We start from the raw sequence: 26,167 nt of genomic DNA on the forward strand, positions 1-26,167 counted from the left end.
GAGATTTATAGACGGTTTATTGGCCAAGCAAAGCTTTTACCTGCGCAGGGGCGGACTCTCCCAAAGTGACCGGAGTCACGGTGCTCCGTAGAGCTGCAAATGAGAGCCGCGCCGAACGCTCACAGGCTAGCTCTTTTATACAGTGAGAAGCAAGCAAGCAAGTTACAAAAGCGGGAGTTGCTGTTATCTCTGCATAGCTCTTGGCTCTGGAGGAATTTTGCTCTGGGTTCAGGAGGAACTATCTGCCTGCCTCCTGTTGATAAGCTTATTTCGGATGACGATTTGTTTCTCTTCCTTATCCATTCTAGTGACCTTCAAGAGATTTTCTGCTTAGCAATGCTTATAATTGCCTAGGTCTCTTGCCTAGCTCTCAACATTCCCCCATTTCCTTGTTGGCACTTATGAGTCAAATACTTGAATCATACTAATGACGATGGGGCCACAGGTTAAACAGAGGAGTATAATTAATAAAATCCCACTAATAGGGGAAATCAGGGTAGTCTGCTATGGGGACATCTTATAGATTCCTGCGTACCACGTTGGTTCTTCCAGCTTTTCTTGTTCTTTTAGTCTCTGGGTTAAGACCTTAATACTATCTCTAATTATCCCTGAATGATTAGCATAAAAGCAACAAGTTCCTTCTAATGCTGTGCATAATTCTTCTTTCCTTAAGAACAATAAATCTAATCCTCTCCGATTTTGGAGAGCTACCTCTGCTAAGGAGTCTACCTGTCTTTCTAAATCAGCTACCTGATCTTGCAGCAGAGATATGTCCTCAGAGAAAGTCCGCAAAAGCTGTCTCAACTCTAATTCTCCCTGAATAAGGGCTGCGGCACTGAGTGTGGGGGACCCTAAGATCCTAACAGTGGCTACTATGGGTATAAGGGGAGCTCTCCTCTCCCTAGTCCTGGAGGGGAGAACAAAATCTGGGTTTCCTGCATAGAGATACACTTGGGGAATTATGTACCCAGTTATACAAAACTCTGGATAAGAAATTGGTGGCAAACAATGGGACACCTTGAGTTCTGGACCCTATTACAAATCCCTTCCTGGGCCCTCCTCTTGGCTGCACCCTGCTTCAATCCTTCCTTTCAGATATATAACCCCTTTATAATTATATAAAGGACAATGGACGAAGGTCTCATCTTCTTGTAACTGCTTCCGGCTGGACATGGACGTTGTCCTACCTAACCTTGGGCCAGGGGTGCTCTGAAAGGGGGTGCAGCACGGAGGGAGTCCTTTCCTGTAAGGGGAAGGACCTTACAGAATCCAAGTCAGTTGGCTGTCACTGCGAAGTTGCAGGCTCGGTGTCCAAAGGCTGGCATTACTGGACAGTTGGCATCCTCATCATATTCTGGAGGTGACAGATTTGGCAAGAGAGTTGGAAGGCACAATTAAATCATAATTGTGTCAATTAAATCAATACTGAATAACAAAGGCAGGCACCTAGGTAAAGAATGGCTCATCTGGAGGAAGGTGTATGAGACATGCTACACCTATCCAAAACCCTGTGGCTCACTACACTTTGCTCGGGCTGAGGGGAATATATCAGGATTTCCCTCCTTTCAGATCTCTGGGCCCTTTCTGTTTTGGCTATTAGGACAGAAAAGGGAAGATAAGCTCTGAAGTGAAGCCTACAGACCACCCGAACCCTTCACTAACCAAACTACCTAGTTTAACTAAACTAGTTGAGTCTCAGGGGGAGATGATGAAGGTGGGCTCCTTAAGTGAGGCCTATACTGCAACCAATCGCTCAGGTAATGAGGCCATAGTCCCACGCCCAGTGAAAACAGAAGGAGGAACACACAGGTTAATTTACACAACCACTCCTAAGCCAGTCTCTATGCTGGTGAGACTGTCTTTTGGGAAGACATTCAGTTGCAAGGCCCTTGCTGCAATGACATCTAACAATGGCAATTTGACAGGCCCTTCGTGCCTGTAAATTGAACATCTTCGGTGATATTACAAACCCAGTTTCAACTTTCAAATGAAAACAGACTTTTAAGACAGTTAGCTGCATGATTCTAATATCCAATACTGAGCATTGTGATTTTCCTTAGACCATGATTTTTCTCCTTAGGATCACCCTTATTGTTATTAAAGTGACTACTTTGAGTCCAACTTTTAATTCTGCCTGTTTATTTGCATAAACACACCAAGAGCAGCCTGGATCGCCTATGATCTTTAAGTTCGCCTCGCTGGAACTCACTCAGGGAACCTTTAGACTGACCTTTAGTCTGCCCCTCGGGGCACAGAAGCAGAGCCACACATCTGCCACCTGGCTTCGCCTGTACCAGTTGTTTCACTTAAATCCTGGAGGCTTCCGTTGTGCCTACAGGTTCCTTTTTATCTATCTTTCAGGAAAGCAACCTTCGTTCCTTCCCTGGAAAGACTGCTACCAACCGCACAATTAACAAAGGTACCAGGCTTCTTCCTGTGGGCTTTTGCTAGCTTCGCAAGTCAATCCTAGTTCCTCGGGGCTTCCTGGTGACAACCAGAACCCAGACATGCCTCCTTTAGGCGTGACATTCCAGTCAAAGTATCGGTTAACAAACCACCATTAATGACCAGTCTTAATGGATTTATGCAGAGAAACCTTATGCCATTACTCCTTCAGAATGCCAAATTCTGGAGGGATCAGATAGGGAGAAAAATACCAAGTGCAAAGGAAAATCCTTTTCCTTCTGATATCCTTTCATACACCTTCTTCATTTATATATCTTGCACTTTCCCTTGTTCACTTTCCTACAGAGTGTGAAGTTTTACCATCCCTGGAATCCTCAATTTTCTTTTCAGAGAAGATACAGAACAAAATCCAAAACACAGAGTTCTATAAGAACAGTACACAGGTAGAGGCATCCTCTTGCACCAGTGCGTCTACTGGGGCCTCGGCAGAGACATGCCATTCAGATCCAGTCTCTTGGCAGAGACATGCTCCTTTGCCTCAGGCTGAAACATACATCAGGCCTAAATGACCCTTCCTGGGTCCCGAGTGGCAAAGGCATTCTCTCTAACCGGTTACAGGCGACCTTCGCTAGGTCTTCAGGTGACCTTAACTAGGTCTTCAGATACAGGGGGTTTCTGATCAGAAATGGAAGCAAAATGAAACCACATTCATATAAAACTAGAAAACAAGTAGTTGAGGTTTCCTTTCCTCCAGGTTTAAAACTTTCACAACCTTTCTACATATTTTTGCCTATCCAGATTTAACTACAGTCTACCTTTAATCCCTGCTCCTTTCCCACCCTGGGAAGGACTGTACTTAAAGTCAGTAGTTAAACTCAGTCCGTGGTAGCCAAAAGTCCCTACCAGTACAGGCATCTTCTACTCAAAGTCCCTAGATATGCAGGGACATCCTGCAGCTTTCTGAAGATTAGACCTTGCAAACGCCCTATCAACTCCGCCCTCTGGGCTGAAGTTCCTTTTGGCAGGGCTTGCTGCCAAATGACTTCAGTTTCTGTGGTTACCGAAGCCCCCGCGTAGGGCTGCCCTTCCCTAAGGAAACTACTGCTATCCGAGAACAGAGTGAGCTCTGGTTTTTTGTATGCCTCATCCCGCAAGTCTGGGCGCACGCCTGTGACCCGCTTTAATATTTCATGGCAGCTATGCATGATGGTTGGATCAGGGGCTGGCAGCAGGGTGGCTGGACTCAGGGCTGCGCTTTTCAGGAACTGAACTGCTGGGGAATTCAGCAACTGCACCTGGTACTGAGTTAGCCGTGCATTAGACAACCAGCGATCAGGAGAGGATTTCAGAATTCTCTCTATATGATACTCCCCAATTATCTGCAAATTCTGTTCAAGGGTGAGCTTGCTGGCCTCTTTCACTAGCATGGCTGTGGCAGCCAGAGCTCGCAAGCAGGCTGGCCACCCTGAGGCTACTGGGTCCAATCTCCTGGACAAATAGGACACGGGCCTTCCCCAGGGTCCTAAAGCCAGGCTCAGCACTCCCTTTGTAATGCCTCCGTTTTCTGCCACGAACAGCTGGAACGGCTTTCCTAAATTTGGCAAGGCCAGTGCAGGTGCAGATATCAAAGCTGCCTTAAGCCCTCTTAATAAGGTTCGGCGGTACTGGAGGGGCGCATCCCTTCCTCCCGTGGTATTGGGGTCCCAATTGGGAGGCTGTGAAGGGAGAATACCCTCTAGCTCTTGGCGAGCTGCAGCAGTTCCCTCCCCTTCTCCCAACACAATCTTTGCAACCTCCCTATAGATTCTTTCCCTTTCTTCTGAGGTAAATAGAGTCTGACAATCATCCCAGGTTGGCTGGTGAGTCCTAAATATAGTTTCTAGTAGGGAAATTAATTCCTGCGGTTTCTCAGAAAATGGGGGATTCTGGTGTTTCCAATTATACAGATCACTAGTGGAGAAAGGAACATATATCAACTGAGGGGGTGCTCTGGCAGGGGCATCCGGTCTGGGCGGTGCCTCACGGAGTGGCAGAAGTGCCAGAGGTGCTGGGGATACTGGAGCCTCCTCCCCTTATCTAGTTCCCCCTTGGGTGTGAGGAGGGCTCGCGAGTGTCCCCCCCTCCTCCAGCTGGGTAGAATGCGGCACTTCCCTCCTAGGGTAGGGAGGCAGCGCATTCAAGGGGTCTAACATGTCCTCCCCAGGGCCTGGTAGTGTGGGGTAGAGTTCAGGCACCCTCTGCTCTCGTGGCGTGGAGGGCTCCGGGGATTTCTTTTGTTTCCTCATCCCGCGGCTAACAGAACCGTTCTTCCGCGGGAGGCACTCCTTCTTAGACATTTCTGAATATAGCCTGGCTTGTCTGGGGCTATGTCTACCCACACATCGATGTAAACTATCTGATTAGGGTGGGGGGCTCTATAAACTGTGGCCCGAACTGCAAACAATACCGGGAGGTCGAAAGTCCCCTCTGCAGGCCATCCTGACACCAAAAGTCAGCCACTCTAGCTGGCAAAGAGTCCGCAGGAACTCCGGATCGAGCTGCACGCTCACGTAGCCACGTGCACGGCGCTGGAAATCAGAAAAGTTATTCAAGATGCAATCAAGCGGGGAGTTTGGGGTGGACTCCCACTGGCCCATTTTCATGTTAGTTTCACATAACTGAGACAAACACACAAAACAACACAAACAGAAATGACAATTCAAACAGAAATGACAATTCGCTTCGCCCGCCTGGCCTCTCCTCTCGCGAGGACTTAGGTCTGTCTTAGCTAAGGCTGCCCTCGTAGGATCCGGGTTAAACTCCCAGCTGTTATGCCGTATGACAGACCAAGGAACCGAAGGTTGGGGCCCACGCACGCTCCGTAGGCTGTTGCCGGTGGAGCCACACACTCTGTCCTCACACAATCAAACACAATGTTCACACTCCTATTTAGATATACCGCGGTTGTCACACTCATACATCGCAGCGCAGCGCAGCGCAAAATGAAACTAGTTCCAGATGCGACCTTACCCGCTACACTGTTGCAGCGCGCAAAATGGAACTATTACCAGATGCGACAAAAAAACCCTTGTCGCGGGGAGCCAAGCTCCCCCTTCCGGGCAGCTGAGCTCCCACTCCCGAGGGCGTCCCCTTGTTTCCGTCTCCCGAGGGCATCCCCTCCTTGGAAGTCCCCTGGGTGGACTGCCAGTGGCGTCCCACCTACCACCTCAGGGCCCAGACCCCCTGGCCAGGTTTTCCTTATCCGAGCTCGGTTTTCCCCTTTCGGTTCCTAGATGGAGAGAATCTCGCTGGGGCCTCCAAATGTTATATGCGAGATCGAAGGTTCTCGTTCTAGGAACCGAAAGACTCTGACTCTTAAGAGATTTATAGACGGTTTATTGGCCAAGCAAAGCTTTTACCTGCGCAGGGGCGGACTCTCCCAAAGTGACCGGAGTCACGGTGCTCCGTAGAGCTGCAAATGAGAGCCGCGCCGAACGCTCACAGGCTAGCTCTTTTATACAGTGAGAAGCAAGCAAGCAAGTTACAAAAGCGGGAGTTGCTGTTATCTCTGCATAGCTCTTGGCTCTGGAGGAATTTTGCTCTGGGTTCAGGAGGAACTATCTGCCTGCCTCCTGTTGATAAGCTTATTTCGGATGACGATTTGTTTCTCTTCCTTATCCATTCTAGTGACCTTCAAGAGATTTTCTGCTTAGCAATGCTTATAATTGCCTAGGTCTCTTGCCTAGCTCTCAACACCATGCAGTTGGATTTTCTGTCAGTTCTGGTTGTTTTTTGTTTTTAAATTGTTGTTATCCTTCTTTTGGTTGTGCAAGGAGGCACAGTGTGTCTACCTGTGCCTCCATATTGGCTGGAATTCCTCTCATGACTTATTAAGGCAAGCTTAATATCAATAGGTAGATATGTAATTTCCCAGGAGAGTGAGAACTGGACATATCACAATATGAGACAGTGCAGCTTCCACCAGAAATGATTTGTCCCTCCTTTGTTCACAGAAACTACTACTACTCTTCCTAATGAATTTTAACAAGTCAAACCTACACATGCCTTCAGTCACAGACGAGTATGGTATAAGCGTCTCATGAGATTTTTCTGATTCACTGCCTATGTGCAGTCCTCACTTGACACAGTCATTATGGTAGAACAGAGTTAACACCTTAATAAACCCTCCCATCCTTTTCTTAACTCCAGTTCTCTTGAGAATAAATATCTAGCCCTTTGTTTCCTTGTTCCTGACTTCACCTAGTCACATCTAATACAATACTGCAAACAATGCCTTTCTTGTGAGATTAGCACCTTTCCTCATTCACTTCCTTCCTATAAATACTTACCCTCCCAAAAATTACTGTAAGTCTACCAGGTCACACTGATTGTATGGTTCAAGTTTGTAGGTCTCTCAACAGTAGAGCAGCCTATTAAAAGAGTAGCAATTTGTGTGATACCAAATAGCTCCACCCACAATTCTTAGCAAGGCATTTTTAGCTCTATAAATTCACTGCAAGGTCCTTATGCTCCTCAGGCCAAATGTGTTGATTCTGTTCTCTAAGTCTCCTTTTGGAGATTGTTTTCTCCAAAAGGAAGAAATTCACAGGACCCATTTAATTCAACTGACAGCTTACTTCAAAGTACATTGGGGCATGTCCTTCATCTGGACTTTGCCAGTTTTGAGTTTTAACATGCTGTTGATTGTAAAAATATTTTCTTTCCTTTTTTTTTTTAAGAGAGAGGAAGGGAAAGAGAGAAAAATATCAATGTGTGACGGAAACACCGATTAGCTGCGTCTGGTAGACACCTAGATAGGGGATCTAACTTGCAACCCAGGTATGTGCCCGGACCACGAATCAAACCCGCAACCCTTTGGCTATGGGACAACATTCCAACCAACTTAGCCACACCAGCCAAGGCTTGAAAATATATTTTTGTAAAGATTGTATTTATTTATTTATTTTAGAGAGAGGGGAAATAAGTAAAAAGGGAGAAAAGCAAGGGTGTGTGACAGAAACATTGACCAGCAGCCTCTTGCTCATCCCCAACTGGGGACCTGGCCCGCAACCCAGGCATACACCCTGACCTGGAATCAAAGCGGTGACCTTTTGGTTCACTGTCTGACGCTCAACCCACTGAACACCGCCAGCCAGGGCAATAACTAAAAGTTCTGAATATGTTCTATGTGCTAGGCATTACTTTAAATAGTTTACATTTAACTTATCAACATAATAGCTCACTAGAAACAGAGCTGTTCCTATCTTACAGAGAAGAAAACATGTCAGAGACATGGGAAAATACTTGCCTAAGGTCCAAAGCTATGAGTTAACTTGCCAAACTCCATGGCCTTTGGAATTGAACCTACAGAATAAAAGTTATGTAACTGACATAACCTTAAAATTACATGGCAAAGCAGTCTCTGAAAAAATTTTAAAATGTTATACTTTAACAACATGGAACTAGTTATTAAATTTGTGCTTACTAATGTATACACATAATATGTTACTACCTTTCTATTACAACTATGGAATATATTCAAGATATCATTTCCTTTTTTAAAAGTTATATTTATATTTAGAGAGAGGGGAAGAGGAGAAAGGGAGGGAAACGTCAATGTGTGGTTGCCTCTCTTGTGCCCCTTACTTGGTGAGGGTACCTGGCCCACAACCCAAGCATGCGCCCTAACTGGGAACTAACCAGTGACCCTTTGGTTCTCAGGCTGGCACTCAGTCCACTGAGCCACACCAACCAGAGTTCAAGATATCATTTCAATTGTTAAAATTAAAACACTTATTTATGAAATGATGATGACATTTACCAAAACCACTGACTTGCACATTTATACATTCACGCACACAAATATGAACCAATTCAATCCACTGAGCACACCAGCCAGGGGTACATGAATTTTATCCCAACAAAACTTATTACAAAAAAAAAAAAATTCTTAATATTTCTCTTTTCAAAAAAATTAGTGATTTTACAGAGACAGAGAGGAGGGGAGACAGAGAAACGTCAATTTGTTGTTCCACTTATTTGTGCATTCATTGATGCTTCTCGTATGTGCTCTGACCAGGGATCAAACCTGCAATCTTGCTGAATTGGGACAATGGTTTAACAAACTGAGCTACTTGGCCAGGGCTTAATGTTTCTTTCTTATGCAAACAGTGTGCCTTCATGGTGACATGCGATGAAGTTCAGAGTCAACCACAAACAATATCTCCATTCAGATTTTGTTTATATATTGTGGATTACTATGTCCTCAGTCTTCTATGGAAAAGTGGATGACTGAAACCAACCTAATTTACAAGAGTTCACAGACCTTTAAGATTTTCATCTCGTATGAATTTTCACATGTCCAATAAGCAATTAATGTGGAAAAAAGCTTTAAACATTCTTTTCATTCATATTTTTTCTCTTTAGAATGAATTCTTATATTGAGTAAGGTTTGAGTACTTGTTAAAGCTTTTCCACATTTTTTATCTTTTTGGCTTTTCTCCAGCATGCATAGGATGTTAAGTAGGTATGAATGAGGGTTAAGGACTTCGAGTTTGATACATCTGTAGCACTTGTCTTCAAAATAAACTCTCTAATGTTGAATGAGGCTTGACTAATGGTGAAAGTTTTTAAATTGTTCATATTTTCATTGTGTCCCTTTAGGGGACACATGAATTCTCCAATACTGAGTAAGTTTTGAATCATGGTTAATACTTTATCCAAATTCTCTATATTTGTATGGTTTTTCCTCAGTATGAATTCTCTCATGTTGGATAAAAGATCCATAATAATTAAAACTTTTGTCACCCACACTACATTTGTAAGGTTCCACTCCAATAGGAATACTCTAATTTCAAGTAAGCTTTGAGGAGCAATTAAAGGCATTGCACATAGTCAGTCCATAACTTCCTCCAGTATATCGCTGATGGTCACTAGAACTTGAGGACTGGATATAAGCTTTGCACGTTATCTACATTTATTTCTTCCTAAACAGTATAAATCCTGTGATGTTAAGTGCTTAATGCTCTAAAGGATTTGTTACATTCTCTATACTTGCAAAATTTCACCCCAGTATGAATTCATCTCACATAGACTAAGACATGAATGCCATTTTAAAGCTTTGCCTCATGTTTTACATTTGTAAGGCTTCTCTCCACTGTGATTTGTCTCATGTTGTGTAAGATAGCCAAGAGTAGTGAAAAAATCGCTACATTTCCCATTCTGTCTTTTGTCAATGTGTTATCTGTTTAGTAATGTACAAATGCCAATAAAAATGCTTTCCCACACTTTTTACATCTCCAAGTGTACAGGGTGCAGTCATGTGGGGGGCCCCAAATAAGGATTTGTGATAGGGTCCAGAACTCAGGGTGTCCAGGAAATATTGAAAATATAGGATGTCCTCCCCGCCCACAAGTCTGAACTGGGGGATGGGACACACGTAGAAGGGCCATTGAGAGTTGTTCTGCACAGCAAGTTTTGCAACTAACCTCAACCATGGTCATTTAACATATCTATAAGTTTTAACTGGTTTCATGGATATGTTAAATAGCTGTGGCCATGCTTTGAGCCAGGGAGATGGGAGTGACTTCCACACAGGATGTAACTGGAAGGCAGCTCCAGTTGGTTGCAGTGCCTGTGTGACAGCTTGGAGTAAGAGGGGACAATGCAACTTTGGCTTTGGGGCTCCCTTTGCCATGCAGCTTCGGAAACTGGAAAGCAAGATGTAGCAGCAACACAGAGCTCTTCTTAGCAGTTCAGAAGCATGCAGGAGACACGTTGTGGGAAGAACTGGGGTGAAAGGACTCTTGCTGGTGGGCCATGAAAAGGTGCCACATGGTTATGGATTAACTGGAGATGCTGGCAACACAGCTGATGGAGCTGGGAACCATAGGAGGCCTGCCAGCTGAGCACAGATTACTGGGAAGAACCAGGGGCTACCAGAGCCATCAACTTCTATTTCCTTTCCCAAGATATGGTACCCTGGACTGGGCAAAGGGGGAAGGAAGGACTCTGTGGGTTTGTGGGTGTTTTAAGGGACTTTGGGATTTTAATGAAGACATTAAGTCATTACTGTAAATTGGTACAACCTTTGAATAAATAATTCCTTTCATTTTCACTAATCTCTGACATCGAGAGCCATAACTCCCTGGCAGTGGGCAAGGCGAATATAAAACAGGGGGACCCTGGAACAAGAAAAGGAGTCCATTCGATACTTTGGACTCCCGCCCCACGGGTCTGTTCGGAAACACAAACTCTCTCTCCATGATGATCGGATGAGTATGTTTTGAGAAGCAAATGAAGGCTTTGCTATATAATCTACATTTGTAACATTTATCTCCTTTTTAAATTCTGATATTTAGTAATAGTGACAGATAATGACTTTTCCACATTTTCACATTTGTAAACCTTCTTGAGAATGAATTATACAAAATCTAGTAAGAATCCACTGCAAAGAAAAGGCTTTATCACATTCCTTGTATCTGCAGGTCTCTTTTTGTATTTCCTGCATTTCACATATTCCTAACGCTTCTCTCCAGTCTCATAAATTCTGTGATGCTGAGTGAGTTTTGAGTGTTGTTAAAAACTTTACAATTGTTACATCTAGAAAATTTTTGTACAGTATAAACTTTCTGATATCCAATAAGGTTTAAACCCTAGTTAAAGGCCTTGCCACATTTTCTACACATATAAGGGTTTGACCAGTATGAATTTTCTAATCTTGAGTAAGGTTTGAGGGCTGGCTAAATGATTTGCACATTCTCTACGTGAATAAGGGTTTTCTACAGTATGACTTCTTTATTTTCACTAACAGTGGGGGACTGGCTAAAGGATTTGCCACATCCTCTTCATCTATGACTTCTATAAAGCATGAATTTTCTGATGTTGAATGAGGGTTGAGGACACCCTAAAGGCTTTACCACATTCTCTACATTTATGAGGTTTCTCTCCAGTATGAATTCTTTGATGTTTAGTAAGGGTGGAAGACACCCTAAAAGCTTTACCACATTCTCTACATTCATGAGGCTTCTCTCCAGTATGAATTCTTTGATGTTTGGTAAGGGTTGAGGACACCCTAAAAGCTTTACCACATTCTCTACATTCATGAGGCTTCTCTCCAGTATGAATTCTCTGATGATTATTAAGAGTTGAGGACTCCGTAAAGGCTTTACCACATTCTCTACATTTATAAGGCTTCTCCCCAGTATGAATTCTCTGATGTTTAGTAAGGATTGAGGACTCTGTAAAGGTTTTACCACATTCTCTACATTTATAAGGCTTCTCTCCAGTATGAACTTTCTGATGGTGAATAAGGGCTGAGGACTGGCGAAAGGCTTTATTGCATTCTTTACATTTATATGGCTTCTCTCCAGTATGAATTCTGTGATGACATTTAAGTTTTGAGGACTGGTTAAAACCTTTACCACACACTCTACATTGATAAAGCTTCTCACCAGTATGAACTCTCTTATGACGTGTAAGGTTTGACAACCACCTAAAGGCTTTATCACATTCTCTACATTTGTAAGGCCTTTCTTCCGTATGAATTTTCTCATGCCGTGTAAGGTATGACAACTTGCTAAAGGCCTTCCCACATTCTCTACATTTATAAGGCTTCTCCACAGTATGAATTTTCTGATGTTGAATAAGGCCTGAGGACTGGCTAAAGGCTTTACCACATTCTCTACATTTGTAAGGCCTTTCTCCCGTATGAATTTTCTCATGCCGTGTAAGGTATGACAACTTGCTAAAGGCCTTCCCACATTCTCTGCATTGGTAAGGTTTCTCCCCACTATGAATTCTTTTCTCATGTCGAGTAAACCATGAATGCCTTTTAAAGGCTTTGCCACATGCTTTACATTTGTAGAACTTCTTTCCAGTATGAATCTTCTGATGTACAGTAAGACCTGAAGGCCAAATGAATGTTTTTCCACATTCTTTATGTTCATAGTTGTTTTCTCCAGTCTGGCACTTCTTAAATCTATTTCGATTGAGTATATGACTTAAGACTCTGCTACATGGTACACATTTGTAAGTGACTTCCCCGGTACCAACATTCCCTTGTTTAATGTGATTGGAAGATTGCTTCAAAGACTGGACACATTTACCTTGTTTGTTTGTTTTCTCCACAATAGGCATAACCTGATGTGTACTGTAATTTGACATTTTGTCAAAGAGTTTTTGGCCTTTATAATGGTTGTCTGGAAGCTGAAGATTCTGATGTTTGTAAGGATTAAACCCATGGTCAAAATTTTTCCAGTGTTCATTACCTTGGTAACTTCCACCTTCATTATATGTACTCTGGTAAGTAATGAAGACAGAAAGGCCATTAGCAACAGCTACAATTCCATTAAATATGTACACTTATTCCCAAATAACTATTCTGTGGTATCTACTAAACATGGTTGGTTGTATGTATAAAAAACACTCCCAGCCATGGAGGGTGGGACTAGTTGGTTGAACATTGTTTCACAAAGTGAAGGGTTGCCAGTTCTATTCCCAATCAGGGAGCTAGCCTGGGTCATCGGTTCCATTTACCATAGGGGTGTGTATAAATGGCAACCTACTGAGGTTTCTCTCACAAAACAATGTTTGGCTTTCTCTTTCTCCCTCCCTTCCCTCTCTCTAAAAATGAATCATTAAAAAAAATCACCCAAGTATACAACATGATACATATTTAAATATGAAAACAACCCTTATTTCTCAACAACGTATAATCACCCTTTAATAAAAAGATTGTGAAACTGATCACATTTAAATTGTCTATGTGCATTATATATCACTAAATTTTAGATGGCACTGACTGAAAATTTAATCTAAATCTAGAATTTAATCAATTCTAATGACTATTCACACCATGGATTGATTATGTGAGTTCCTAAATGTCCTGACTGCCTTTGCAAGAATATATACACACAGAAAACTGTCTCTACTCTTCACACTTAGACACACATTTATCTGTATTGTCACTGACTTAAAGTCAGATATTTCCCTAATATGTACTATTTTTGACCGGTAGAGGTAACAAGGATTTTTTCAAGGAATAACTGTCCTAAGTTATTTAACATCCTTTTTTCTCATCACACATTCTTATCAGGCTTTCATTACATTATCAAAGGCACACGTTCCGTATCTTACCAGTATTACTTTAGAGAATAAATCTTCCACCCCTGGCTTTGTCAGCAAGGCATGGTTGTCTTCAGATGACATAGCTGAAAGGGACAAAACAAAGTTTCACAGCTTTGACACTCTGAGGAGCATACACTGAGCTTACCAGCAGGTTTTGACTACATTCCATTTTTGAGTACTCTGAAAGGAAGTTAAATGTTCAAAGAAATAAAAGGTATAATGAGAAAAAGTTACATCGAAAAGTTTGTATTCAAGAAAAAAATTCAATTAATGAAAAATTCAGTTTTCTTCCTTGGATGCCTGAAGATTGGTCACCATCATAAATGACACAGTAATTTATGGGTGAATACAAAAATGTGAAGTAGTTAAATTAATGAAGCAAATAACTTTACTTTTATTATGGGACTGGTCTTTGCAGTGTGATTTTGTGCGTGCTGATCACATTGTGGCCTAGATCCCTCTGATTACAGAGAAAGGCATGCCAAAAGAGTAGCAATTGTTCGTTTCATTAAGGATGTAGCATGTATTGATATAATTTCCTTCCCTTCCAGGGATATGGAACCGTTGATCAATTACTTCTTAGCTGAAGTGTTTCGAGTTAGAGCTCTATTCTCCATTCTTTTTTTTGTTTTTTTAAATTTTTATTGTTATTCAATTACAGTTGTCTGCATTTTCTCCCCATCCCTTCACCCCACCCCATCCGAACCCACCTCCCTTCCCTGCCTGCACCCTCCCCCTTGATTTTGTCCATGTGTCCTTTATAGTAGTAGTTCCTGTTGTTCTCCATTCTTTTCACTGATTTCCTGGCCACTCTATCTCAGGGTAATGACTCTTGTGTTTTATGTTGCCTTTCAGCATAATATATTTGATTGAAACAGAATTCTGACTCTTGATAGATTGCACCAGAAAACCAAGAAACCACAACCAGAGCTAGAGGTAATATTTTCAAATATGAAAGCTCACAGTTATATAGTCTATTTTGATAAATAGTACTTGGTCATGGCATATGTGTTCCTCTTCTTCAAGCAATTTTTTTAAAAAAGCTAGCCAAAGGGTGTAGGACCACCCCAGATGTCAGCTTTGTGTTTGGATTCAGAACCCAATTTGGAGGTGGCAAGCCAACTGGCTTTGTCTTTATTTATGATCCAACGGATTACACACACACAGAAAAAGATCCCAAACATAGACTTGTACGAAATGGCCTGTATAAGAAGATGAAGACCTCAAGAAAACAGAGATAGGTATACAAGAACACAAGGAAGAAAGTCAGGGGGACTGCAAAGGCCAATATTGGTGCTGACAAAAAAAAAAAACAACCAAAAACGAATAAAGATTCTTCAGTGACTTTATCGGTGGGAACTATGCAGATTTTTCACAAGAGAATTAGTAAACTAAGAACCTTAATAAAATGTATCCCATGATCATAAATTGGAATGATAACAGTGTAAGCCATCAGTAGTACCCCCAGGTGATCCTAAACATAATACCCATCAAAATCCCAATGACACTTTTGGCAAATATACAATAGTTCATTCTAAAATTAATATGGGGGCTGACTGCTGTAACTCAGTGGGTTGAGCATCATTCCCCCCAAAAGGTGGCCCATTCAATACCAAGTCAGAGCAGATGCGTGGGATGCAGGTCATCTCCCCGTTGGAAGCAAGACAGATGCAACCAAGTGAGGTTTCTCTCGCATATCTATGTTTCTCTCCCTTTTTTCCTCCCTCAATGCCCTCTCCATAAAATTATATAAATAAAATATTTTAAAAAACGTATGTCAAAGCTGCTTTTATCAATAAAGTATAATAAAAACCATTAAGGCAGATGTAAATAATTAAGCAAGGTGGATGAAAGAGCCTATGTACAACTTCTCCCATACAAGGTCAAAGGAGCTTCAACAAGGATGCTAAACACAACCCAATAAGAAAAGGATATTCACATAATCAAAGAATGCTGAAAAAACTGGTTGTCCATGTGTAAAATAATGAGTAAAGTTGGACCCACACATGAAATAATATTCAAATAGTAAATAAGAATGGAGGAAAAATTTAACATAAACCAGTAACTGTTAATCTATTAAATGAAAAGGTATAAAAAAGATTTTGAAATATTTTTTTACTACAACACCAAAAGGAAAGGTAAACAAAGTAAACAGAGACAAATGGGATTATACCAAACAGAAAAACTTCTGCACATTAAGGCCAATCATCAGTGGGTGAAAAACACAACCTGTGGAATGGAAGAAAATGAATGCAAAGCATGTATTTTCTAAATCTTTAGAATTCTGAATATATAAAGATCTTTAAAAAACACCATGGTAAAAGAAGAAACTCAATTTTACAAATGACCAAAGACATATGATAAACTAATCCATAAGAAAAAAGTCAGGGGCACACAATGAGGACAGACAGATTCTTTCATAAGTTGTGCGAGAGAAACTGAACTAACACACACAAAATAACATAACTAGACCACTTTCTTATGCCATGCACCAAAATAAATTCAAATGGACTAAAAACCAGAATGTAAGACCTGGAACTACGAAAACACTGGAATAAAGGAAAGTCAATGATACCTGCTGTAGATCTTACAAATATGTTTGTGTACATATGTAGGTAGATATAGCAAACAAGAAAAAACATAAACACATGAGACTACGACAAAATAAGTTTTTGCACAACAAAGGAAACCATCAACAAAACAAAGAAGCAAAGCACCAATCTACCAAATAGGCAAAGTTATCCACCAATGATGCTAATTATCCAAAATATATAAAGAACTTACACAACATCGAAAAAAATCAAACAATCTGATTAAAAAATGGTAGACGTCCTGAATAGATATTTCTTTAAACAGGACAGAAAGATGGCCAATAGGCATATGAAAAGATGTTCAAACCATTCATCATCAGAGAAATGCAACCTGGACCTACAATGAAACATCATCACACAACACATGTAACAGGATGGCAATTACCAATAAATCAACAAACGAGCATCAACAATGATACAGAGAAATGAGAACACCCAAGCAGCCACTACAGAAAACAAGATGAAGGTTCCTCAAAAACTGACAAAACAAGTACCACAGGACACAGCAATTCCATTTCTGGGGAGCTACCCGAAGAATATGAGAATACAAATTCAAAGCAGTATTTATACACCCATATCAGCTGCAGCATTCCTTACAATAGTGAAGATATAAAACTGAACAAAATGACCATTGCTCTTTTGGTACTGTACAATTTGGAAGAAATTAAAAATGTTATTTAGTGGACATGTAACGTCAAAAAGTGATTATCTCATCACATCCCCCTTCATGATGTGACTCTATGTTTATATTCTATATTCAAAAATATAACTGCAAACATAATCTCCAAGTTATTGATTATGAAGAATCTTCATGGTACGCACATCACACTTCTTCAAGACACATTCTTAACCATCTTTGTTTTTCATTCTGTATTATTAAGATTTAAATTCCCATGTCTTAACTAAAACATTAAGAAAAAAACAAACAAAAATATGATCCTCATCATGAGAAATAAAAAAGAGAGAATCCACAGTTAAGAAAAAAAATATTTGCTAAAGACGACACATACAGGATTAGGTGTAACATACAAAAATGTTTTAAACTCAACAGTGACAAGAGAACAAACCACTAAAAAGGCTCAAACACCTTAAAAGAAAGCACACTAAGAAGATATATCGATAGAAAATCAGTATCTGAAAAGAACCTCCACATCAGATGTCAGTAAGGAAATGCTTATGCAAACTAAACAAACAGTGCTGACAACAGCAATGCCGCTGTGGATGTGGAGCAACCGCAACTCTCATTCATGGCTGGTGAAAATGTCAAATTGTACAGTCCTAGGGAAGAGAGTTTGGAGGTTCTAACAAAACTAAACATACAATTATTACATGATCCAGTAACTGTGCTCCTTAGTATTTAACCAAAGAACATGAACTTCAGCCAATGAGGATGGACCAATGTAACTTCATAAATATCACAAGTGTACTATTCAGGTGGGGGGCACTGGGAAAGGGTGGGGGTTATGCATGTGTGAGTACTTGTTAACCTCTACACAATTTTGCTGCAAAGCCAAAACTGCTCTTTGAAGAAGTCATTCACAGACCTTCTTGCCTGATGTATGTTTACTCAAGTCTCTGCATCTTTCCTGTGGTTCTTTAGGTACAACCAAGAGACATATGTTTGCACTCTCTACTAAAAAACACACACACACACACACACACACAAAATCACAATTAAAATGAACAGAATAAAAAAAAAAAAAACAATATTAAGTGTTTTCCAAAAATGTGGAGAAAATGGACCCTGTACATGACTGAATGAAAGATAAATTGGTACAAACACTATCAATAACAAGTGGGATATCAAAAAATTAAAAATAGGTATGGCTGGTGTAGCTCAGTGGGATAGAGAGCTGGCCTGTGAACCAAAGGGTCGCTGGTTTGATTTCAGTCTGGGCACATGCCTGGGTTGTAGGCCAGGTTTCCAGTGGGAGGCCCTCAAGAGGCAACTACACATTGATGTTTCTCTCCTTCATTTTCTCCTTCCTTTCTCCTCACTCTAAAAATAAATAAATAAATAAAAATCTTGTTAAAAAAATTAAAATAGAATTGTTTTCTAATTGTATACTTCTGCTTTTGGGTATTTGTCCAAAAGAATTCAAAGGATGATTTGCAAGAGACATTGGCACACCTGTGTTGACTGTAGTACAATTCACAAAAGCATATAATAGTTGGAAGAAACCCCATGTCTATGCATAAATAAATAGATTAAAAAATATAGTATATACATACAAAGGAGTTGTATTCTGTCAGGAAATTGAAAAAGATCATAATACTACATAGCACAAGCACAAAGATTGAGGACGTTTTTTAAGTGAAGCACATGAGTCACAGAGAGACAGATACTATAGGGTGCATTTAGGTAAGTAATCTGATGGAGTCCACCTCACAGGAAAAAAACAAAGACATCTGTCTTGGTTTTAAGACAAAAGAGGAAATGGTTGTTTAATGTACACTGAGACATTTCTACCAGATGGAAGTTGCAAGAGATCACAGAGACAACAAAGAGAGTACACTTAGCATGAATGGACTATACAGTTATAGATGGTTAAGATGCTAGATTGGGGGGGGGCTTCTAGCAAAGATAGAGGCGTAGGCAGACAGCTTTGCTTCCTCACACAAGCAAAAGAAGGATAACAACCAACACAAAAACAAAAAACAAGCAGAACTGCCAGAAAATTGAACTGTGTAGAAGCCAACAACCAATGAGTTAAAGAAGCAGCATTAATCTGGACTGGTAGGAGGGGCAGAGATGGGCAGCCAGGGCTAAAAGGACTTGTGGTAAGTCGGCAGCAGGCAGACAGGGTGGGTGAGGTGGTGGCTAGTGGAAGGGCAGTCCCACATTTAAGTGCACATACACCAGGAGGAACAACTGGGGAGCCACACAGACTACGCAATCTAGGGTTCCAGCTGGCAACAGAAAGCTTCAAAAACTCTGGCTGTCAATACCTGTGGGGGCTTGCAGAGGCGGGAGAGACTGCCAATCTCACAGGAGATTTTGTTGGAGGGGAAAAATGGGTTCCTAAAAGTACACAAGCCCACCCACCAGGGAATGAGCACCAGAAGGTCATATTCTCTTTGTTTGTGCATAGTGGGGGAAGTGACTGAAAATGGGGAGACCCAACCAAGCTCCACCATTCCCTCTCTGATACCTCCCCTGAATACACTGCCACAATGCAGTGAAGTGGGTTGCCCCAAGCTACCCAGTACCTCAGGCTCCACTCCTTATAACATAACAGGTACACAGAGACAAAGAAATATGGCCCAAATGAAAGAACAGATCAAAACTCCAGATAAAGAACTAAACAACAGATAGCCAGCCTATCACATGCAGAGTTCAAAACACTGATAACAGAGATGAGTGAGTATGGATGCAAAATAAAGGAGGGACTGAAGACTATACAAAGTGAAATAAATAAAAATATACAGGGAACCAACAGTAAAGGGAAGGAAACTGGGACTCAATTCAACCATTTGGAACAAAAGGAAAAAACAAATATTCAACCAGAACAGAATGAAGAAACAAGAATTCAAAAAAAATGAGGAGAGTCTTTGGAACCTCTGGGACAACTTTAACTGTTCCAACATCCGAATCATAGGGGTGCCAGAAAGAGAAGAGGAAAAGCAAGAAATTGAAAACTTATTTGAAAACATAATGAAGGAAAACTACCCCAGTTCTGCAGAACAAATATACATATAAGTCCACGAAGCTCAGAGTCCCAAACAAGATGGATCCAAAGAGGAACACACCAAAACACATCAAAATTAATTTACCTAAGATGGAAGATAAAGAGAGAATCTTAAAAGCAGCAAGAGGAAAGGAGACAGATACCTACAAAGGAGTTCCCATAAGCCTATTGGCTGATTTCTCAAAAGAAACCTTACAGGCAAGAGAGTGCTGGAAAGAAGTATTCAAAATTATGAAAAGCAAGGATCTACATCCAAGATTAGTTGGTCCAGCAAAGCTATTATTTAGAATTGAAGGGCAGATAAAGGGTTTCTCAGATAAGGTCAAGTTCAAGGAGTTCATCATCACCAAGCCCTTATTCTATGAAAAGCTAAAGGGACTTATCTAAGAGAAAGAAGATTATCCAAAATATGAACAGTAAAATGACCACAAACTCACATCTATCAACAACTGAACCTAAAGAAAAACAAAAAGAAAAACAAACTAGCAAACAAGTGGAACAGGAACACGATCATAGAAATGGAGCTCACAGGGAAGGTTATCAGTGGGGAGGGGCTGGGGGAAGAATGGGGGAAGAGGTACAGGAGAAAAGAAGAATAAATGGTGGGTACAAAACAGAGAGCAGAAGGTTAAGAATAGTATAGGATATGGAGAAGTCGAAGTATTTATGTGTACAACTGATGGATATGAACTAAGGAGAGGAATGATGGAGGGAAGAAGGGTACAGGTTGGAAGGCGATAAAGGGGAGAGAAGAATGGGACAACTGTAATAGCATAGTCAATGAAATATACTGAAAAAAAGATGCTGGATTTGTGCTCACATGATTTTTATCAAATTTTAAAACAAAAAATTTCTAAAAGTGACAGTTATTAAACTTTTCAAAAATTATATTCAATTTAGGGATGTTTTTATCTCACAGAAAGAGAATATAAATTCACCCACGAACTGATATAAAATTAACCCTATTACAGTAACTACACTGGACAACACAAACGTTGACCATTAATGAAGCACAGAAAAAAAACAAGATACAATATTTTGCCACATACACTGTGCCCTGTTTTGCCCAAATTTTTGAGGGAAAACTAAAGATGTACATTATACATGGGTAGTACTTGAAATAACCTTTTCAAGTTCTTGTGTTATGTAATAATTTGTTAATGAAATTTCCTATACCATAATGTTTAAAAAAATGCTAAAATGCCTTCATAATACAAAAAAACAAGTAGCTAAATAAATATAAATAAATACAGGATTGAATTTAAAAATTAAAATGAAAGATACTCTTTTCCTGAAAGTTTGGGCCAAATATGTGGTGGGCATTATACACAGGACCTTGTTACACGGCAAAATATAGTAAGTCATAAACACAGAGTAAAAACCAAATGAGCACATAATTTTAATGGCAAATGACATATGGCTGATTCATATTTTCATTAAGTCCCACAATATATTAAGTGTACTGAGTTGAAAACTATCATTCACTTCTCTAATACATGAATAAAAACCAAAACATAACTCAACTAAATTTGGGGAATCTATCACTGAAAAGGAAACGCGATGGAAAACCAGTGAGGATTGTAGCTGAGTGAGACTGAGAGATGCTGAAGTCCAAGTCTTCCTCCTGAAGGGCTTGACACAGACTTGTTGGGACTCACTCGCTCTGACCTCTAGCCTTGGGACAGCAGACTGAAAGGTGCTAGGGACATTCAGGGAGGGACTCAACTGTCTGGCTTCAGGGCTAAGGCTGGAGGAGCAGCTTTCCCCCACACAGAAGTCCTGTCTGAGGCCATTGTTCCCTTGCTGAGCCCTCCCCACCAGGGAGATAGAAGGAAAGTGCCATATCTGAGTCTCTGCCTACCTGGCCAATGCTACAGCCCTGCCCCAATGATTCCCTGAGACCTTCCCCATTAACTTGACAACCCACCCAAGCCGTGTCCAGTAGCTTTTCCACACAAACGGCCCCTCTTGCGTCATGGTTCAGACTCTCCTAAATCTTTCACACAAGCTGGATCTGGTCTCTGCATGCCCCGTACCTCTCACTCAGTGGCCACGTGCCGGCACTAGCCACACATGGCCTTGGATCACATCTTGCCCTCTCCAGGGACCCTACAAACCCAGCTGAATTAGGAGCCATCTGCACTTCACTCTGTAATGCGTGCCAGGTGGTCCCGGGCAATTTGTAGGTGGTGGCTGACCTTGCACCTCCAGGGAGGACCCAGACCAGTGGACAGCCTAAGACCATGTTAGACTGCAATCCTACCACTTCTACAAGCAACACACTCAAGGGGCAGAATCAGGGAGCACCAAAGAACCACCAAACAATTTAAAATATATGAAGTGCCTAATAATTCTGCAACTCACTTCTCACCAAAGGAAAATGATGAAGAAATCAGGTAACAATAGAGACTTTCCTACATGGTGGGCAGTGTTGTTGTCAGCTATGGCAGTAACTTATTGAAGAACTCTGTGAGGTAAATAAACACAGTAAACTACTCTAACATGAAGGAATTAAAACATACACTATAAATTTCTTCTGTTATTTCATACTAAGCAAAAGGACATTTTGAAGTGAAGCAGAAAATTAGGTTGTCTCATTTTGGGTGGTGCATCTTGCTGTGATGCAATCACTGAGTCAGTCTAAACTTGGTAGGGTCTTATTTGAAGCCTCCACTGTATTAGAGTCTATAAACCAGAAAACATGACACCTGTCCCCAGGGTTCTTGGGATTTCTGCACCAACCTTTCCCTTCATAATCACTTTCCCTGAGAAAAAAAGCAAAAGTTGATAAAAAAAAGCTTAACATACATTTCACAACAACGTACACAGATGTTCCAGGGTCCCCAAAGCAATGCAAGAGAAGCCAGACCACGGTGGCTCTCGCAAGCCAAGGGGAAGACTTTGGCCCCAAGTGCTAACAGGATGAGAGAGGTCACCGGACATGTTGGAGACAAACTGGCCCTTTATGACAGCAGCAGAAATAAACCTGGGCTTCTCATCATCCTCTCCACTGAAAAACAGCTTCCCAAATTACACTTTAAGGTCTGGCTTCCTCCATGACCTTTGGGCCTCTCGCCTGTGTCACCTGCTTCCCCATTCCCACCTACCTGGGTGGGCGGATACTGTCTTTTCCTTGTTCACAATCCAGCTCTCCTTCATTTGCTCCAAGAAGGTGACCAGAACTGGCTTAGAGACAAAAAGATCTGTTTATATGAGAAAGAATCATTAGTGTTGAGGAAATTTTCCCATTTCCCATTCCACTTTCTTCTCAGGTAATTAAACTGGTAATATAAAATATTCTAGAAAATGATTTTCCAAAATACTGTTTGCAGTACCACCTTAATTATTCTAGACCACATGTAAAGTTTTCAGACACTAAAAGTTTCTAATTTACATTGTTCACAAAACCTTTTCTGTCCACACAGGATAACCTCCAATTTCTCCCTTGAGAGCAAGAGTCTGAAAGGCTCCCACGCAAAGCAGAAGCCCCCAAAAGATGTTAAACTAACAAAGAAAAGGAAACCCTGTGGGTGGAGCAGGAAGTCCAAAAGGAAGTCATCCTCACCCAGGGAGACCAGTGTCCTGTAGTTCTCCAACATCACGTCCATGTACAATTTCCGCTGACCTGGGTCCAGGCACTCCCACTCCTCTGGAGAGAAATCTACTGACACGTCCCTGAAGGTCAAAGACCCCTGAAACAGCAGAGTTCATTATGTCATCCCACAGGCAAACAGTGTTAGGAGAAGTGGTTTTGAGCTAAAACAGTACCCTGAATTACTTACTAAAATCATTTTGACTCAGATATATACTCTATTGTATTTTCAAACACTGAGAAATGAGGTTGCCTACCACAAACCCAAAACAGAGTCTTTACTTTTGGGGAAAATAAACGTTAAGACGAAGGCATCGACACAGGCATATGTATGTGAGTGTTGTATTTGTACCACTCAGAATGAGCTGTGTACATTTCTCAGCTACAAAAGTCATGGTGAGTTGAAAGTGTAAGTACTTATTCACATTTAATTCAGATAACAAAGAAGTGAAGGTTTGTAAAAGAGCAGATTCTGATACAGGAGTTCTGGGATGGGGCCTGTGTTGCCACATCTTTAACAAGCTCACTTTTTACTAGTGACAGCAATGTCTCTGGTCCATGTCCGTACTTCTGAATAGTACAGAAAAGAATACAGAACTCGTATATATCTTTGAGTTGAAACAGTTTTATAAAATTTATAGTTTTCAAGAAATAAGGAACACAGCAGTCACAATTTATTTGAAAATTTTGTAGAAATAATCTTAAAACAAGGTTCTTCTTCCTATGTTTGGAGAATATTTTCTGACACATACGGTAATGGGTAGACTTTGGTTTTATTCCAAATTTGATATACAATTCTAAAAAAACATGCAGAAATGCATGTAGAGACCTCATGGATGTTCATTGCACCTTCTGTAACTGAGAAGAAAACCAGAAACATCTGAAGAGAGGAACAAAATATCTCAAATATATATATATTTCATGCATACAGAGACACACACAGAAACTAGGTACAACTGAAGAGTGATAAAAAACAGAATGTTCATGTCAATGAAATTAAGATTATTGTGCAATTCTGTAAATCTCATAAGCTTATGTGTGAATCATCTGTGTTGTATAAAAAAAGAAGAGAATCATACATTATGGTAAAAAGGAAGTCAGAGCTATTGTTTCTTAGTCTTTTATTTCTTTTTGTTTTTCTTTATTTCTTTTTAAATATTTCTGTATCATTAGTGGAAAGCTATTACTTAGAAATTTAATGGAATTGAACATACATTAATAAGATTCTTATAAACATTCTTGAGAACACAAAAAGTGATAATGTAGAATATGTCTGTGACATGAGTGTGGAATGTAATGAAAATTTACAAGAACAAGGCCTCATTGATTAAATCCTTCATGTTTGAAGCCATTTATCTTGAGGAAATAAATGCAGGGTCTTCATTTTCCAAAGCAAACAAAGTAAAATGATGACAAAATTTGCAGATAAAATGTGGGAGTTTTATCACATTTCTCAATAATTCCCTGCGAGAACCTTGTTAATGATAAAGGGAAACTTAAGTCTATAGTTAAGAAAGCACCTTAGTCAGGTGACTATCAGGTGGACTGGAGCAGCGGGTATGCGGTGACTCAGGCCCACGGAAGTACATGTCATCACTGCTGTGACATTACTGGCAAAAATATAGAAATAAGAAAATCGTTATGTGAAGATGATCATAAATAAACATCAATTTTTGCAAATGCAAATTCATATGTGCCTGTCATGTTTTGTACCCTAATCAATGCATTTAAGTACCAAGACTTTTGTACAAAACTAGCGAACAAGTCTCTTCTATCTACTCTTCTTTGTCAGAACTTTCTGAGCTATCCTGCCCAGTAAACTGTGTGTTTTCTTACCCCTGATCTACAGAGCTGATGGTGCAGCCACATGAACCTAAACCTACATTCCCTTCCTCACCAATTCCCGAGCCTCTGAGCCCGTCCCAACAGGGACGCCGGACATGGGTGCCTGCCCGTGTCGATCTGTCACAGTGGGGATGTGTTCAGTAGTTGAAGGTCATTAATTAAACGTGGAAATTCTTGACCTCAGGGAGCTAAAGATAATGAAGAGAAGACTATGGAACAAAAGATAAAAGTACATAAACTGTTGACCCTGAAAATCATGCAAAGAAAAAATTAGAGGACAACCTCGCTAAGCAAGAGCATCAGAAGTAGAAAAATAACGGCTGCAAATTCTAATTCCACTCACGTGACGAGGAAAAACCGAGCCTCTGACCCAGGACACACAGTTTACCTGAGAAGCAGCCATGTCTCCCTGCTCAAGCTCTGGGCCGTTTTCTCAGGGGACGATGTGCTGAGGAGTCAAGTGTGCACGTTGAGGATGTGCCTTCAAAGGGGTCCCCACAGCCCCTAAATCCTCTTCCACCACACTCACTGGCAGAAGGACCTGGACATGATGAAAAGGCCACTCTCTCCTGCCCTTTGTCGTAGCAGAGTCAGGAACAATAAGCTCCTACATGGAGACCACACTGGGAGTTTTCTTTCTCCTTTCTGGTGCTCATTCCTCCCACAGATGTCCACAAACTCCTACAGCAAAGAGAAAATGAGCTGCTCTCCTGAACCCCAATCACAGCACAGCACCCTTTTATCTTACCTGAAAAAAGCCTGCTCCTCACACTCACCAATGCATTTGCTGTCCCTCTTGCTAATCCCAGGGATCACCTCAGAATCCCGTACAAGACCTTATTAAGCAACTACGCCCCACCCAGAGCAGCTGACCAACTCTGCAGGGGAGCACACAGCTGACGTCTTTTCTTAAAACTCCTCAAGTGAGCTAATAAGAA

At 40.9% G+C, this 26,167-nt stretch overlaps 1 protein-coding gene across 3 annotated transcripts; it reads right to left on the reverse strand.

The window, feature by feature from the left end:
- Positions 1–25,758, reverse strand: LOC112321250 (zinc finger protein 479-like). Of its 3 annotated transcripts, XM_053914961.2 has the most exons (7): positions 25,618–25,758; positions 24,905–24,994; positions 23,358–23,484; positions 22,900–22,995; positions 13,522–13,595; positions 4,853–4,973; positions 1–1,354 (listed from the first exon to the last, which is right to left on the reverse strand). In XM_053914961.2, exons 2-7 carry the CDS (start codon positions 24,971–24,973, stop codon positions 1,275–1,277), a joined length of 567 nt encoding a protein of 188 aa, XP_053770936.1. In that variant the 5' UTR covers positions 24,974–24,994; positions 25,618–25,758; the 3' UTR covers positions 1–1,274. The 3 variants fall into 3 exon arrangements, with proteins under 3 accessions (XP_053770936.1, XP_053770937.1, XP_053770935.1); XM_053914962.2 differs by lacking the exons at positions 1–1,354; positions 4,853–4,973 and adding an exon at positions 5,765–7,749; XM_053914960.2 differs by lacking the exons at positions 1–1,354; positions 4,853–4,973 and adding an exon at positions 7,757–12,684.
- Between the last annotated feature and the right edge of the window lie 409 nt (positions 25,759–26,167).

The sequence above is a fragment of the Desmodus rotundus genome, chromosome 12 (assembly GCF_022682495.2).
Source record: "Desmodus rotundus isolate HL8 chromosome 12, HLdesRot8A.1, whole genome shotgun sequence".
NCBI lineage: Eukaryota > Metazoa > Chordata > Mammalia > Chiroptera > Phyllostomidae > Desmodus > Desmodus rotundus.

Excerpts from the sequence above, each read along its gene's own strand:
- LOC112321250 (XM_053914960.2), bottom strand. The coding sequence starts at position 24,973 with ATGTACTTCCGTGGGCCTGAGTCACCGCATACCCGCTGCTCCAGTCCA. Across the intron at positions 13,596-22,899 it reads GACAGTATCCGCCCACCCAG|CTATGTCATCTGAAGACAAC; the intron begins GTAGGTGGGAAT and ends TGTCCCTTTCAG. Across the intron at positions 12,685-13,521 it reads TATTCTCTAAAGTAATACTG|AGTACATATAATGAAGGTGG; the intron begins GTAAGATACGGA and ends ATTACTTACCAG.